General features: G+C 38.5%; 1 protein-coding gene across 5 annotated transcripts in view; it reads left to right on the top strand.

The window, feature by feature from the left end:
• LOC124798456 (cytosolic carboxypeptidase 1-like) overlaps positions 1–17,814 on the top strand; it is a 503,581-nt gene that overhangs the window by 144,599 nt on the left and 341,168 nt on the right. For all 5 annotated transcript variants that reach the window (XM_047261879.1, XM_047261878.1, XM_047261877.1 and 2 more), the window contains exons 7-10: positions 104–235; positions 321–464; positions 1,035–1,253; positions 13,873–14,044. In XM_047261879.1, the coding sequence (XP_047117835.1) occupies positions 104–235; positions 321–464; positions 1,035–1,253; positions 13,873–14,044 (667 nt within the window). The remainder of the gene's footprint in view (positions 1–103; positions 236–320; positions 465–1,034; positions 1,254–13,872; positions 14,045–17,814) is intronic.

Below are 17,814 nucleotides of genomic sequence, written 5' to 3'. Positions count from 1 at the left end.
AACTGTTCAAGTTTCTTGCTCCTAATTGGAAGTAATTTATATACTTACAGAAATAATTTTGGAATATGTTATTATTTATTTACGTTCTCAACTTCATTTTCAGCTTACACCACAACAGTATTACTCAAAGATGGCATTGTTCCTACAGTGGAGAAAACCCTTGTGACAATGGGTTTTTCCCCATCACCAAAACTGAAGCTATGTCTTAGTGTGCTTCATCATCTTAGTAAAAACAGTATGTTTGTAACCTGTGTTATTTAGCTGATTATCTACCCTCACCCTTTTTTCCTTTCAAGATATAACAGTTTCTCTGTTTTCAGAATCTTGTTGTTCCCGCATTGTGAAAACTGGTTTGATACCATTATTGTTGCGCCTGGTTGAGAGATGGGAACGTTACGATGGAAAAATGAGAATCAGGATATGTAACCATATCTTGGTTATCTTGCAAAATATTTGCCTATCTAGTGAGTATTAATGTTTAGATTTCAGACACCATAACCCCATGTTTCTTGCAAATGAATATTGATAAAACGTGGTCCATATTATTCTTCTTGTTAAACTGACATTAACAGTTAGTTAAAACATTAGCATAATCTGCAAAACTTCTTATAACTCTTTTTTAATTTAACACAAGTAGGAATGTCAGAAATTTGTAATATCTGAAAGATGATAACAGTCTACCGTGTGAAGTAGTTATATATTATTGAGTAATGTTTGGAAATCAGGCACTGTATTGGTTTCCACTGCTTTGACAACTATCTACTGGTATTTTAAAAATTTAAATTTGTACTTCTTGTACTAACTGTAACAGGCGCCCTACTTATTATAAACCATTTGACTCATAAATGACTTTTGCATTCTTCTTTAACTTTAGTTTTAAGAACATATTTTTTTGAATTTAAATATGTTTAGCATGTCAATAAAATATTTATCCATGACAAAAAATATTGTGAAACTGAGAGATTCATAAATTTTGCAGATTTAAATTGTTACACTGCAGAGTTAGCCTCATTGTATACAAATTTCTGTTGCAGAATTGGGCAGAAAGACTGTGATTGGGAACAATGGATTGCAAATTATGTACAAATTCTGTATTACATGTCCAGAAGAAAAGTGCTATGATCCACTTCTTACTCGTGTTTGCAATGTTATTAATCTATGTCTAGCAAAGAAAAATCTTCCAGTTGATTCTCACTCAAGCCCAGCAGTTTTCAGATTGCCGTATGCGAAAGAAAATACGTCAGAAGCAAATGGTATTCAATAAACCAAGTTTGTACCATCACACAGTATAATGTAATTAATTATATGAATGTACTAATTATATGACTGTACTAATTATATTAATGTAGTAGTTATATGAATGTACTAATCTATATAGTTCCAGAGACCTTTTCAAGTCCCAAGCATCTATTATGTATATATGCAGACTAAAATACAAATGAAAATTTGTGCTGAGGCACAAACCTGGGTGGTCCTGCTAACTAGGCAGATGTGCTAACCACTATGCCACCCAGGCACAATGGCTTTTCACTACTGCACAGGCTGCCCTAGCATTCCTCTCTCCAGAGGAACACCAAGAGGGCCAAGGCGTGAATGGGAATTTGTATTGAGGAGGAGGTATGCTAGGGTAATCCATGCAGTTGTACAAAGTAACTGTGGCAGGGTGGCATAATGGTTAGCACATTTGCGTAGTGAGCAGGAGAACTGGGTTCGAATACCGGCAGTACTGCAAATTTTCATTTTTCATTTCAGTCTGTATATATACATCATAGAAAATATTAATATTGAGGCATAAGTTTGTCCTATTATCTATACCGACTGATAACTTGACGTATCAGATTTGCTGTTTAATGTGATTTTGATGAGTATAAAAATACTGTAGTAAAATAAGAACATTATTAAGGCAGAACTAGCAAAATGGACAGATAGTTAATAGCAGACTGATAGCTTATTATTGATACAGTTTCTAACCAATTATTTCTAACCATTAATAATGTGTATTTTGACTGTTTTCATATCCCTGGTAATCAATTGGATCTAGGCTTCACACCATGATAAAAATCAACAGAAATAAAAATACAAGTTTAGAACCTAGTTACACTATGTTTTGTCCAGTTTGTCCACTTCTGACCCTGAGGGGTCAGCAACAGAAGCTAAAGAGAAACAAATACTGCCATACCTCAAAAAAGAAGCAGTGAAACAGGATCAAATTATGCTGAACCTCAGACCTATGACAGGAAAGATGCAGTTTTGTTTTTGTGTATCCATAGCTTCGGAAGTTGCCTTTTCAGTATCTGGTGTGAAGGCTTGGTGCTTGTGTTTTTCAAATTACTTTTTTTTGGGGGGGGGGGGTTGTTTATAGTTGTAGCTTTTTAGATCTCAGTTCATTTCAACCTTTTCTAGTTTATGTTTATCAGCTTTTTATGTGTTTTTCTCAATTACTCTTTATTGGAAATACAAAGTCAGGGAACTGATTAAGTGAACTGGCAGCAGCTGGTGCTTTGCAGACTTTTGACAGTTTTTGATTTGCAGACAGTGAAGGCAAGTGATCATGAGAATTTAATATAGATAAGATGAAGGAATACAATTTGGCACAGTTAAGAGTCTCATACACAGTGCCAGTAACTTCTTTGTTAAATGAAAGAGACGTATGAGAAGTTACACGTTTTAAGTATCATAATTCATAACAGATAAGGGGAAATGTAACTACCACAGACGTTTGTTTGAATTCCCATATCACCATTTTACATTGATGTTTCCTAACTACCCCGGGACCGAGCGAGGTGGCGCAGTGGTTAGCACACTGGACTCGCATTCGGGAGGACGACGGTTCAATCCCATCTCCAGCCATCCTGATTTAGGTTTTCTGTGATTTCCCTAAATCGTTTCTGGCAAATGCCGGGAGGGTTCCTTTGAAAGGGCACGGCCGATTTCCTTCCCAATCCTTCCCTAACCCAAGCTTGCGCTCCGTCTCTAATGACCTCGTTGTCGACGGGACATTAAATACTAACCACCACCACCACCATCATAACTACCCCACAGGCTAGAGCTTGCAGAATTTATATTCACCACAGATAATTTGTGCAAAATAGCCAGAAACAGACACAGAATTGTGTATTTTTGTAAGCATACTTTTTGTTTTGTTTTGCATAGTTTCAGTTACTACTTAAAATTGTTCATTAATATATTTCAGTTGTGTACCCTAAATTTACATTTCTGTTGGAATAAAATGTCTTGACATTACTTAGTTCAGATATTGGAAAGTCAACATGTTGAATTAATAGAAATTTGTGCTAAAAAATTAAAATTATGGCTAATAACTGCATGTTTGGTTGTAAGTGGCCTTCAGTAGGTGTAAGTTAAAAAAAATTAAAGTGCTAGACGCATCAGCATTTAGGAAAAGTTGCTAAATGTACATCTCTGCAGAATCTAAAGAATAAGAAAATTGGCTACAGGAAAGAGAGAGAATGCTGGCAGGTATGCAAAAGGTTAATCGGCCTGTAGTTTCTAGTTCATAACAGACACAGGAACAAGGTCTATTCATTTGCTACAATGTTAGGTGTCCGCCTTCTTAGTTTACCTCCTGTTGGAGTAGTATTATGAATGTGTGTCCCTCTACCTGAAATCTACACCACCTTCGTAGACATTTTGCTTTAGCACACTGCTCTGTATTTAATAATAAATAGCAATAATAATAATAATAATAATAATAATAATAATAATAATAATAATAATAATAATAATAATAATAATAATAATAATAATAAACTTACACATGGAATAACTTATCTGAAACCTAAAGATCAAGCAGACACAGCAAACCCAGCTAAATATCGCCCCATAACATGCCTACCGACAATATACAAAATATTAACTTCAGTCATTACACAGAAATTAATGACACATACAACACAGAACAAAATTATAAATGAAGAACAAAAAGGCTGTTGCAAAGGAGCACGAGGATGTAAAGAACAACTGATAATAGATGCAGAGGTGACATATCAAGCTAAAACTAAACAAAGGTCGCTACACTACGCATACATTGATCACCAAAAAGCTTTTGATAGTGTACCCAACTCATGGTTACTACAAATATTGGAAATGTACAAAGTAGATCCTAAATTGATACAGTTCCTAAACATAGTAATGAAAAATTGGAAAACCACACTTAATATCCAAACAAATTCATATAATATCACATCACAGCCAATACAGATTAAGCATGGAATATAACAAGGAGACTCATTAAGTCCTTTGTGGTTGTGCCTTGCTCTGAACCCACTATCCAACATGCTAAATAATACAAATTATGGATACAATATTACTGGAACATACCCACACAAAATCACACATTTGCTATACATGGATGATCTAAAACTATTGGCAGCAACAAATCAACAACTCAACCAATTACTAAAGATAACAGAAGTATTCAGCAATGATATAAATATGGCTTTTGGAACAGACAAATGTAAGAAAAATAGCATAGTCAAGGGAAAACACACTAAACAAGATGATTACGTATGGATAACCACAGCGACTGCATAGAAGCGATGGAAAAAACAGATGCCTATAAATATCTAGGATACAGACAAAAAATAGGAATAGATAATACAAATATTAAAGAAGAACTAAAAGAAAAATATAGACAAAGACTAACAAAAATACTCAAAACAGAATTGACAGCATGAAACAAGACAAAAGCTATAAATACTTATGCTATACCAATATTGACCTACTCATTTGGAGTAGTGAAATGGAGTAACACAGACCTAGAAGCACTCAATACACTTACACGATCACAATGCCACAAATATAGAATACATCACATACATTCAGCAACAGAAAGATTCGCATTAAGCAGAAAGGAAGGAGGAAGGGGATTTATCGACATAAAAAACCTACATTATGGACAGGTAGACAATTTAAGAAAATTCTTTATAGAACGAGCAGAAACTAGCAAAATACACAAAGCAATCACTCATATAAATACATCGGCTACACCACTGCAATTTCATAACCACTTCTACAACCCTCTAGATCACATAACATCAACAGATACGAAGAAAGTAAATTGGAAAAAGAAAACACTACATGGCAAGCACCCGTATCATCTAACACAGCCACACATCAATCAAGATGCATCCAACAAATGGCTAAGAAAAGGCAATATATACAGTGAGACGGAAGGATTCATGATTGCAATACAGGATCAAACAATAAACACCAGATATTACAGCAAGCATATTATTAAAGATCCCAATACCACAACAGATAAATGCAGACTTTGCAAACAACAAATAGAAACAGTAGATCACGTCACAAGCGGATGTACAATACTAGAAAATACAGAATACCCCAGAAGACATGACAATGTAGCAAAAATAATACATCAACAGCTTGCCTTACAACATAAACTTATAAAACATCACGTTCCCACATACAAGTATGCACCACAAAATGTACTGGAGAATGATGAATACAAATTATACTGGAACAGAACCATTATAACAGATAAAACACCACCACATAACCTGACATCATACTCACCAATAAAAAGAAGAAATTAACACAACTAATCGAAATATCGATACCCAATACAACAAATATACAGAAGAAAACAGGAGAAAAAATTGAAAAATACATCCAACTGGCTGAGGAAGTCAAGGACATGTGGCATCAGGATAAAGTTGATATTATACCAATTATACTATCAACTACAGGAGTCACACCACACAATATCCATCAGTACATCAACGCAATACAGCTACAGCCAAACGTATGTATACAACTACAGAAATCTGTAATTATTGATACATGTTCAATTACCCGAAAGTTCCTAAATGCAATGTAACATATACCGTACAGTTAAAAGGAAGTTACACTTGATCGAGGTCCGCGTCACTTTTCATTTTTAACCAGACATAATGTCTGAGACAGGAAAGATGATGATGATGATGATGATGATGATGATAATAACAATAATAATAATAATAATAATATATCTAAAAACAAAGATGATGTGACTTACCAAACGAAAGCGCTGGCAGGTCGATAGACACACCAACAAACACAAACATACACACAAAATTCAAACTTTCGCAACCCACGGTTGCTTCGCCAGGAAAGAGGGAAGGAGAGGGAAAGATGAAAGGATGTGGGTTTTAAGGGAGAGGGTAAGGAGTCATTCCAATCCCGGGAGCGGAAAGACTTACCTTAGGGGGAAAAAAGGACAGGTATACACTCGTGCACACACACATACCCATCCGCACATACACAGACACAAGCAGACATTTGTAAAGGCCAAGGTAAGTCTTTCCGCTCCCCGGATTGGAACGACTCCTTACCCTCTCCCTTAAAACCCACATCCTTTCGTCTTTCCCTCTCCTTCCCTCTTTCCTGACGAAGCAACCATTGGTTGCGAAAGCTAGAATTTTGTGTGTATGTGTGTCTTTGTTTGTGTTTCTATCGACCTGCCAGCGCTTTCGTATGGTAAGTCACATCATCTTTGTTTTTAAATATATTTTTCCCGCGTGGAATGTTTCCTCTATTATATTCATATACTTTAATTTGAACCCAACAATCACATTTGTTATTGTCACTGTTGCATTTTGAAATCTTTTCTGTCGTCTTATTTTCTCTTTCTGTTTTTGCCAGTAGGTTCACTTTGTATTCACCTTCTCCTTTTTACCGTAATCTACTATACAATTTTATCCCGCCTATATATACTCAATAATACGTAACACACTTCCAAACCATAACCAAAAAAATTTTTTTTTCCGCTTTCAACACTACCGCCGCTATAAAATCCACCGTTTCTAGTTCACCAACAGTTCCTTTCACCTATTAAACAATCATTTCGGCTAGTTCTAATAACTTTCGCTTTATTTCCATTTCAGTTTTTTCACACATCATTGATCGTTTTTAGCCGCTTCCCACAGGTTTTAACGTCATTATTTCTTCGTCAGACAATTGTTAGCATCATTCTCATAATCTGCCATCACAAAACCACTCCTTTTAATACATTTACACATAGTTTTTTCGAAATTTTCCCGCATTTCTCCACCCTTTAACGTGTTTTGGCGGCAACACAACCACCTAACCTTTATGCACGTCGTTTTCTACCAACCCAAGTCCACCACAGGATCAACACAGCCCAGCTTTAACCAACACTTTTTCGCCTTTTTTCACACCAGATCTGCAGTTGCTTTCTAGTTCACCCTTATCTCTCCCCATATATATATATATATATATATATATATATATATATATATATATATATATATATATATATATATATATATCATTTTCATTTCAGTCTCATGTTACACTTTCCACCTTCTAATACCATGTCACCCTCACAACACCCCCACAACGACCCCATTAAGTTTTATTTACATTCCCACAAACATACACACAAAATTCAAGCTTTCGCAACAAACTGTTGCCTCATCAGGAAAGAGGGAAGGAGAGGGAAAGATGAAAGGATGTGGGTTTTAAGGGAGAGAGTAAGGAGTCATTCCAATCCCGGAAGCGGAAAGACTTACCTTAGGGGGGAAAAAAGGACAGGTATACACTCCATCCACACATATACAGACACAAGCAGACATATTTAAAGACAAAGAGTTTGGGCAGAGATGTCAGTCGAGGTGGAAGTGCAGAGGCAAAGATGTTGTTGAATGACAGGTGAGGTATGAGTGGCGGCAACTTGAAATTAGCGGAGATTGAGGCCTGGTGGATAACGGGAAGAGAGGATATATTGAAGAGCAAGTTCCCATCTCCGGGGTTCGGATAGGTTGGTGTTGGTGGGAAGTATCCAGATAACCCAGACGGTGTAACACTGTGCCAAGATGTGCTGGCCGTGCACCATCTACATCTACATCTACATCTACATCTATACTCCGCGAGCCACCTTACGGTGTGTGGCGGAGGGTACTTATTGTACCACTATCTGATCCCCCCTTCCCTGTTCCATTCACGAATTGTGCGTGGGAAGAACGACTGCTTGTAAGTCTCCGTATTTGCTCTAATTTCTCGGATCTTTTCGTTGTGATCATTACGCGAGATATATGTGGGCGGTAGTAATATGTTGCCCATCTCTTCCCGGAATGTGCTCTCTCGTAATTTCGATAATAAACCTCTCCGTATTGCGTAACGCCTTTCTTGAAGTGTCCGCCATTGGAGCTTGTTCAGCATCTCCGTAACGCTCTCGCGCTGACTAAATGTCCCCATGACGAATCGCGCTGCTTTTCGCTGGATCATGTCTATCTCTTCTATTAATCCAACCTGGTAAGGGTCCCATACTGATGAGCAATACTCAAGAATCGGACGAACAAGCATTTTGTAAGCTACTTCTTTCGTCGATGAGTCACATTTTCTTAGAATTCTTCCTATGAATCTCAACCTGGCGCCTGCTTTTCCCACTATTTGTTTTATGTGATCATTCCACTTCAGATCGCTCCGGATAGTAACTCCTAAGTATTTTACGGTCGTTACCGCTTCCAATGATTTACCACCTATGGCATAATCGTACTGGAATGGATTTCTGCCCCTATGTATGCGCATTATATTACATTTATCTACGTTTAGGGAAAGCTGCCAGCTGTCGCACCATGCATTAATCCTCTGCAGGTCCTCCTGGAGTACGTACGAGTCTTCTGATGTTGCTACTTTCTTGTAGACAACCGTGTCATCTGCAAATAGCCTCACGGAGCTACCGATGTTGTCAACTAAGTCATTTATGTATATTGTAAACAATAAAGGTCCTATCACGCTTCCCTGCGGTACTCCCGAAATTACCTCTACATCTGCAGATTTTGAACCGTTAAGAATGACATGTTGTGTTCTTTCTTTTAGGAAATCCTGAATCCAATCACAAACCTGGTCCGATATTCCGTAAGCTCGTATTTTTTTCACTAAACGTAAGTGCGGAACCGTATCAAATGCCTTCCTGAAGTCCAGGAATACGGCATCAATCTGCTCGCCAGTGTCTACGGCACTGTGAATTTCTTGGGCAAATAGGGCGAGCTGAGTTTCACATGATCTCTGTTTGCGGAATCCATGTTGGTTATGATGAAGGAGATTTGTATTATCTAAGAACGTCATAATACGAGAACACAAAACATGTTCCATTATTCTACAACAGATTGACGTAAGCGAAATAGGCCTATAATTATTCGCATCTGATTTATGACCCTTCTTGAAAATGGGAACGACCTGCGCTTTCTTCCAGTCGCTAGGTACTTTACGTTCTTCCAGCGATCTACGATAAATTGCTGATAGAAAGGGGGCAAGTTCTTTAGCATAATCACTGTAGAATCTTAAGGGTATCTTGTCTGGTCCGGATGCTTTTCCGCTACTAAGTGATAGCAGTTGTTTTTCAATTCCGATATCGTTTATTTCAATATTTTCCATTTTGGCGTCCGTGCGACGGCTGAAGTCAGGGACCGTGTTACGATTTTCCGCAGTGAAACAGTTTCGGAACACTGAATTCAGTATTTCTGCCTTTCTTCGGTCGTCCTCTGTTTCGGTGCCATCGTGGTCAACGAGTGACTGAATAGGGGATTTAGATCCGCTTACCGATTTTACATATGACCAAAACGTTTTAGGGTTCTTGTTTAGATTGTTTGCCAATGTTTTATGTTCGAATTCGTTGAATGCTTCTCTCATTGCTCTCTTTACGCTCTTTTTCGCTTCGTTCAGCTTTTCTTTATCAGCTATGATTCGACTACTCTTAAACCTATGATGAAGCTTTCTTTGTTTCCGTAGTACCTTTCGTACATGATTGTTATACCACGGTGGATCTTTCCCCTCGCTTTGGACCTTAGTCGGTACGAACTTATCTAAGGCGTACTGGACGATGTTTCTGAATTTTTTCCATTTTTGTTCCACATCCTCTTCCTCAGAAATGAACGTTTGATGGTGGTCACTCAGATATTCTGCGATTTGTGCCCTATCACTCTTGTTAAGCAAATATATTTTCCTTCCTTTCTTGGCATTTCTTATTACACTTGTAGTCATTGATGCAACCACTGACTTATGATCACTGATACCCTCTTCTACATTCACGGAGTCGAAAAGTTCCGGTCTATTTGTTGCTATGAGGTCTAAAACGTTAGCTTCACGAGTTGGTTCTCTAACTATCTGCTCGAAGTAATTCTCGGACAAGGCAGTCAGGATAATGTCACAAGAGTCTCTGTCCCTGGCTCCAGTTCTGATTGTGTGATTATCCCATTCTATACCTGGTAGATTGAAGTCTCCCCCTATTACAGTAGTATGATCACGAAACTTCTTCACGACGTTCTGCAGGATCTCTCTGAGGCGCTCAACTACTACGGTTGCTGATGCAGGTGGTCTATAGAAGCATCCGACTATCATATCTGACCCACCTTTGATACTTAACTTAACCCAGATTATTTCACATTCGCATTCGCTAATAACTTCACTGGATGTTATTGAATTCTTTACTGCTATAAATACTCCTCCACCATTGGCGTTTATCCTATTCTTGCGGTATATATTCCATTCTGTGTCTAGGATTTCGTTACTGTTCACTTCCGGTTTTAACCAACTTTCCGTTCCTAATACTATATGCGCACTATTTCCTTCAATAAGAGATACTAATTCAGGAACCTTGCCCTGGATACTCCTGCAGTTTACCAATATTACGTTAACTTTTCCTGTTTTTGGTCTCTGAGGACGGACGTTCTTTATCAACGATGATAATGTCCTCTCTGGTAAGCCGTCAGGTATTTTATCGTTTCGCCCAAGGGGGGGTCCCTCTAACCTAAAAAACCCCCGTGTGCACGCCACACGTACTCTGCTACCCTAGTAGCTGCTTCCGGTGTGTAGTGCACGCCTGACCTGTCTAGGGGGGCCCTACAGTTCTCCACCCAATAACGGAGGTCGATGAATTTGCAACCATTATAGTCGCAGAGTCGTCTGAGCCTCTGGTTTAGACCCTCCACACGGCTCCAAACCAGAGGACCGCGATCGACTCTGGGCACTATGCTGCAGATATTAAGCTCAGCTTGCACTCCGCGTGCGATGCTGGTTGTCTTCACCAAATCAGCCAGCCGCCGGAAGGAACCAAGGATGGCCTCAGAACCCAAGCGGCAGGCGTCATTCGTTCCGACATGTGCTACTATCTGCAGCCGGTCACACCCAGTGCGTTCAATAGCTGCCGGAAGGGCCTCCTCCACATTACGGACGAGACCCCCCGGCAAGCACACCAAGTGCACACTGGCATTCTTCCCCGACCTACCCGCTATTTTCCTGAGGGGCTCCATAACCCGCCTAACGTTGGAGCTCCCTATAACTAATAGGCCCGCCCTCTGTGACTGTCGGGACCTTGCCACAGGGTGATCAATCTCCGCCACAGGGTGATCCTCATTACCAACAGTTTTCAAAACTCTTTGTCTTTAAATGTGTCTGCTTGTGTCTGTATATGTGTGGATGGATATGTGTGTGTGTGCGAGTGTATACCCGTCCTTTTTTCCCCCTAAGGCAAGTCTTTCCGCTCCCGGGATTGGAATGACTCCTTACCCTCTCCCTTAAAACCCACATCCTTTCATCTTTCCCTCTCCTTCCCTCTTTCCTGACGAAGCAACCGTGGGTTGCGAAAGCTTGAATTTTGTGTGTATGTTTGTGTGTCTATCGACGTGCCAGCGCTTTCGTTTGGTAAGTCATATAATCTTTGTTTTTAGATATATTTTTCCCATGTGGAATGTTTCCCTCTATTATATCCATAATATTAATAATAATAATAATAATAATAATAATAATAATAATAATAATAATAATAATAATAAATACAGAAAGAAAACTTTGTTTCCAGTAACTCGACACCCACTCTTATGCTCATTACTACCACATTCTCATAGAAAATCATGCCAACTTAGTGACTAGACTGAAGGCTTTCTAATAAATAGAACAGAGTATCTCATTTTGAACACAGAGAAATCCCCACCCGTGAAAGTGCTTAGAGATACAATCGAAGGGATTGCTACAGGACCATTACTGTTCACCACGTAATATATAAATAACCTATTGGGTAACTGTTAAATCCCTATGAGGTTGTCCATGAATGATTAGAGAAGTTTCAATCCTAAAAATTGTAGCAAAATGGAGGAAGACGTGCAGAAGATTGACAAACAGTGCAAGGAATGGCAGTTAACCCTCATCATAAACAAATGTAACCATTGCACATAAACAGGTAAAAATACTTGCTACTTTCTGACTAAGCAATGTAAATTGCTTGAAAAGGTCACATCCATTAACACAATAGAAGATAGATGGCTAGCTTTGAGAAATAAAATAATGAAGGCAGCATAGGGTCCAGCAGGTAGAAAGATAAGCAGTAATCCTTGTATAACAGAAGATATTTAATTTAATTGCTGAAAGAAGAATATATAAAAATGTATCAGATAAAGCACACAAAAGGAAATACAGACATTTAAAATCGAACTTGACAGGAAGGGCAAAATGGTAAGGTGAGGTAGATCATAAATGCAAAGCTGAAACAGCATTCATAATTATGGTAAATATAAATGTTGCATACAGGAAAATTAAAAATAAAATAAAGAAGTAGATGAGATGAGACATATGATATTATGAGTGGACACAATGGTTCCAAAATACTACCAAAAATTATTTATATAGAAGTGGAAATACTAGTGGAAGCCAGACTTGGGGAAGATCAGGTTGAGTTCCAGAGAAATGCTGGAATATGTGAAGAGTTACTGAACCTGTGACTAATCTTACAAGATAGATTGAAGAAAGAAAAACCTATGTTTATAAAATTTGTAGATTTGGAGAAATCTGTAAACAGTTTGGGCTGGAAGTAACTGTTTGGAATTATGAAGGCACAAGGACTAAATTACAGGAAGCAAAAAGTTATCTACAACTTCTACAGAAATCAGTTTGCAGTTATAAACACTAAAGGACTTGAAAGGGAAGCAGTAGTTGAGAGGGTACTGACTCAGAGTTGTTCCCTATCCCAGATGATGTTCAATTTGTACACTGAATGAGCAGTAAAGGCAACCAGGAGAAATTTGGAAAGGGAAGTAATGTTCAGGGAGAGAAGATAAAATCTTTGAGGTTTACCTACAACATTTTAATTTGATCAGAGATGGCAAATGATGGGGAAGAACAATTGAATGGCTTGTATAGTGTCTTGAGAAGAGATTGTAAGATAAACATCAACAATTTAGGCATCAAAATACTGATGATGGCCAAAGTAGAGAGAGTATAAAATACAGACTGGCTACAACAAAGAAATTATTTCTGTAAAAGAGAAATATTTAAACATCAGATATAAATTTAAGTATTACGTATGAAACCTTTTTCTGAGAGTATTCGTCTGGAGTGTAGCCTTATACGGGAGTTAAATATGGGTGATGAACAGGAGACATAAGGAGAAAATATAAACTTTTGAAATGAGACGCCAGAGAATGATATTGAAAATAGATGGATAGATCTGATAACAAGTTCTGATTCAAACTTGCATAAATTGACCAATCAGTTGGTAGGACACATTCTAAGGCCTCAAAACAGTCACCTCAGTTATGCAGGAAAATGCGATAAGGACTTGGGAGGAGGTTGTAAAGGGAAACAAAGGTTTAAATACAGTAAGCAAATACAAATGGATAATGGTGCAGCAGGTACAAAAAGACTTGTCAGAAAATTGTGTGGTGAGCTGCATCCCACCTGGACTGAAGAAAACAGCAACATTTTGTCCTCTTGCTCTGCAGTTCATTTCCTTTATTACTGGCCTTTAAATTAGGAATGCAACTGTTTAGTGCCCATGTAGTAATTGATAACTGCTGTAGAATCTTGGTTGTCTGTTGCTTCAGATATGTGTTGTTTCAGGTGGATCATCTCGTGAAACAAGCCCTGACTCTGAAGATGAAAGCACTGAGGAGTTTCCGGAGGATGATGATGATGGTGTGACCCAGGAAGAGAATTTGAAGGAACTGCCAGAAAACAAAAGTTCTGATTATGTTCCTCGATCAGCATTGCGTGAAGCAGATGATTTGAAGCAGTAAGTGTACAACCCTTCGAAGTTTGTATGCTATTAGATTTTTTGCTCATATTATTATGATATGTACTGCTTACTATTGGAATCAAAACCAGTGCTTTTAAAATATTGAGATTGGTCAGTATCATCTATTTTAATCCAAATTTGGCAAACTTTACTGCAAGGAACTATTGTTTCTATCTATTTTTCCTAGAAAATCTTACAACTTTTTCTCTAGTCTCCTTCTTCTTCGTCTTCTTCTTTAAAATATTAATGTGTACCTACAATGTGGCTGCTTTCAAGTAGAAGTAATGCCATGCTAACTGATTATCAGCTATGTAAGGCAGTGACATAGTTCAACGATTAATTTAGAACACCATAATCTCAGAAACTGCTATAGGGATTTTGATACAGTTTTGACTGACAGATACACTGATTCACAAGGAAGATTTTTATATATTATTCATAAATATTTCATCCAAATTGTCTGATGATGGAAAATTAAAGCTACCATGTGAAAACAATAAGATTACCACCTAGTGAACTGTCGCCGCAACTCGAGAGAGAGCAGCAGTGACTTGAAAGAGCAGCAAGCATGACCAGACTTGGATCTGATATGGTGATCTAGCAGTAGAGCATGTTGTTTTAGGATCAAATCTTGGCTGGATCACTTTTTTCACTCTGCCTTTTAACCTAACATTCACATCTACATTTACATCTACATAGCAACCCCCGCAATCCACAGTATGGCATGTAGTGGAATGTACCCCATACCACTTCCAGTCATTTCCCTTCCTGTTCCACTCACAAACAGAGCTAAGGAAGAGGACTGTCTCCATCTGAACTCTCATCTCTTCAGTCCATGAAGCATCTCTGTAACACTGGCATGTTGTTCGAACCTACTGAAACCTGCGCCACCTAGGATGGCGCTTCTGCGCATAGAGGCAGAGTGGAAAGGAAGCATGGGGGGATGAGAACTGCATACGCGCGGCAGCAGAGAGCGGGTAAACGAAGTCCACATTGCTGAAATGCGTTGCTGTGGATGACAGTCAGGCTCGTTTGCCTAAGTTACATTGTATTATACGTTCAAATCTATGAGGGGAATAATAAGGGAATAATAAATATTAAAACCAATTTTGGTAAATCGTCAGGAGAGAAATATTAATTCACATCTTGACGACGACATGTCCACTGCTCCACACAGGTACTCTGCGTGATGTCGGGAGGCGACAACAGCTGACACAGCTTTGTGAAGATGTGAAGTACAATTTTTCTCAAAACGACATTGAAACTGATTGCAATAATTACCATTTATTGTGATTTGAACTGCATTATAAGTAAAAATTTAATACACAACAAAATTAACTTCACACACAAACCGAAATTATTATATTTGCTTGACAACTACTTCTCCTCAATAGAATTTTTAAAAATACGTAAGGGGTGTGTGTGTTTGATGATAGGTGTAATCACCGCGTGTAAAAAAGAATTAGTGGTAGAAAAGACTATCATAAAAATGGTCAGTCATTGTTAATGGGCATTATGAGTGTAAACTAATACGTTCGATATTACAGTGAGAGACAAGCAAACAATTAACCATCATCTGTGAATAACTCCAGGGAATCTGACCGATAACATCAAAAACCATTGATATCTCGACAAGTAGCAGTTACTGTCATTTTAGGGCCTTATCCAGTTCTTTCCTTGAAAATGACAGAGGTTTACAACATTGTGGGAGAAGCTTAACTTCTCCTTGGGCAATATGTTGAACATTATAGTGTGCATAATTGAAAGGATACAAAGTCCCAATCAAAAAGGCTAAGGAGTTCTCATGATTATGCATGCAACTGATATGTTGACAAACATAGCTTTTAAACCACGAGTCTTTAAAACTAAGAAATATTGTTACTTTGTTTCAAAGTCTACATCAGGGGTTCCCAAACTGGGGGGGCGCGCCCCCCTGGGGGGGGGGGGGGGGGGGGGGGGGGGGCGTGATGATGTTGCAAGGGGGGCGCGGGTGGAGTTAGCGGTATAAACCTAATATTTCTTTTTAATATCGACATTTTAATAAAAATGAATGTGCAGGTATTAATGATAGATTATGGTGCTAAATGCAATCGTTTGGTGTCCCACTTCCCGCAATCCTATCTCAATAACCTATCCTAGAACGTACAGCTTTTGAAGATCACGTTTAGAATGTCACACACAGAAACTCTCAAAATTACGAAGGCGATATGTGTTAATTCTAATATATCAGATTTGTAAACAACTTACTTCTGACAACTGGAAAACAAAAAAGTCAGGTATTAACTATTTCGTACATTTGTACACATAAACTGAACGTAATCATGTTATAACTTTTAGCGGTAGTAGGCTATGTTCATCAGAGTAATAATCACTTATACTGCGGAACTGCAAAAATGCTGTTTTATTACCCTGTCAACCCGCGGATCCCCATGTGATGCGATTACAGTGACTTTAATATACTGTATACGCTTCAAATGAACTGGCGGGTTCGTAATTTGGACGCCAGGGTCATGCCCTTTGTCACCAGAAAAATGTGCATGACGTGAATGCGAAACAGGTACAAGTGTTCGTTCTGAGCAGAGTACTTCATACCGTTCTGGAAACATTGTCGTGACTGCTAACAATGAAACATAACCCAGCTAGCTAGAGAATGAAATCCATTAGTGAGGCTGCTTTTTTTTCGAACGGTCAGTACTACAGCTCTTTAATTCGGATTACTTATCTGACAAAACAGTTATTTTTCTTCTGCCTTTTTGAAATACGGCATAATTTCTTTTGAAATTACTGCATGTTCTTTGCTGCAACAATGGCTTCTTTTGGTACGAGTACAGAGATAACTGCTTGGCACTGTGCACAGTTTCCAGTGATGTGTGAGGTGTATCCATGAAATTTCTCCCAGCAAGAGGCCTGCTCGGCCACCAGGTTGCAGACAGACAGTGCACTGACTACCTGTGCTGCGGCTAGGCTTCCCCGTTCTTCGCCCCACTCCTCATAGGCAGTCATCTGAGGTGCCGACAGACGACAGTAGCTTTCCTTTATTTCAGTTGGTTGCTTGCAGTTGTTGACACATCTGATGTATTGGATTTTGCTGAAATCGCGTTGAATCTTTCACAGTTGTGCCTCAGTAAAATCTGTGTTAGTGCAAAATTATACTGTTAACTTCTTGTTTTCTTTTTACTTTGCCATGAGTGTCATGAAAAAACGTAAATATGATTATGATTATATCAAATACGGTTTTGCTTCTAAACAAAAAAATTGTGTTGACCAGCCGCAATGTTTTATTTGCCATGAGGTATTGAGCAATGATTCCATCAGACCTTCTCGTCTGGAACGCCATTTGTGGGAAAAGCATGGTGCATTGAAAGAGAAGCCGAAGGAATTTTTTGCTGCAAAATGTGATAATTGGATACTGCTGGATCCTTCGCTCAGACATCAGAAAAGGTACTGGAAGCCTTGTATGAGTTATCGCTACTTATTTCAAAGACCAAGATAAGTCATATTATCGGAGAGACACTAGTCAAACTCTGTTTGTCGAAAGCTGCTGATATCGTTCTTCGGTCAGAAAGCAAACAAAAACTTTCACAGATACCGCTTTCTGACAATACTGTGAAACGTCGGATTGATGATATGGCCGAAGACATACAAAATCAATTAGTTATGGCAGTCAAACAATCACAGTTTTTCGCAATACAGTTAAGACGAGAGTACTGATGTTACGAACTGTTGCCAACTGCTAGCTTTCGTTCGCTATATAGAAAATGAAGCAA

This window comes from Schistocerca piceifrons, chromosome 5 (assembly GCF_021461385.2).
Source record: "Schistocerca piceifrons isolate TAMUIC-IGC-003096 chromosome 5, iqSchPice1.1, whole genome shotgun sequence".
Taxonomy (NCBI): domain Eukaryota; kingdom Metazoa; phylum Arthropoda; class Insecta; order Orthoptera; family Acrididae; genus Schistocerca; species Schistocerca piceifrons.
This window is presented reverse-complemented; position numbering and strand designations above follow the sequence as displayed.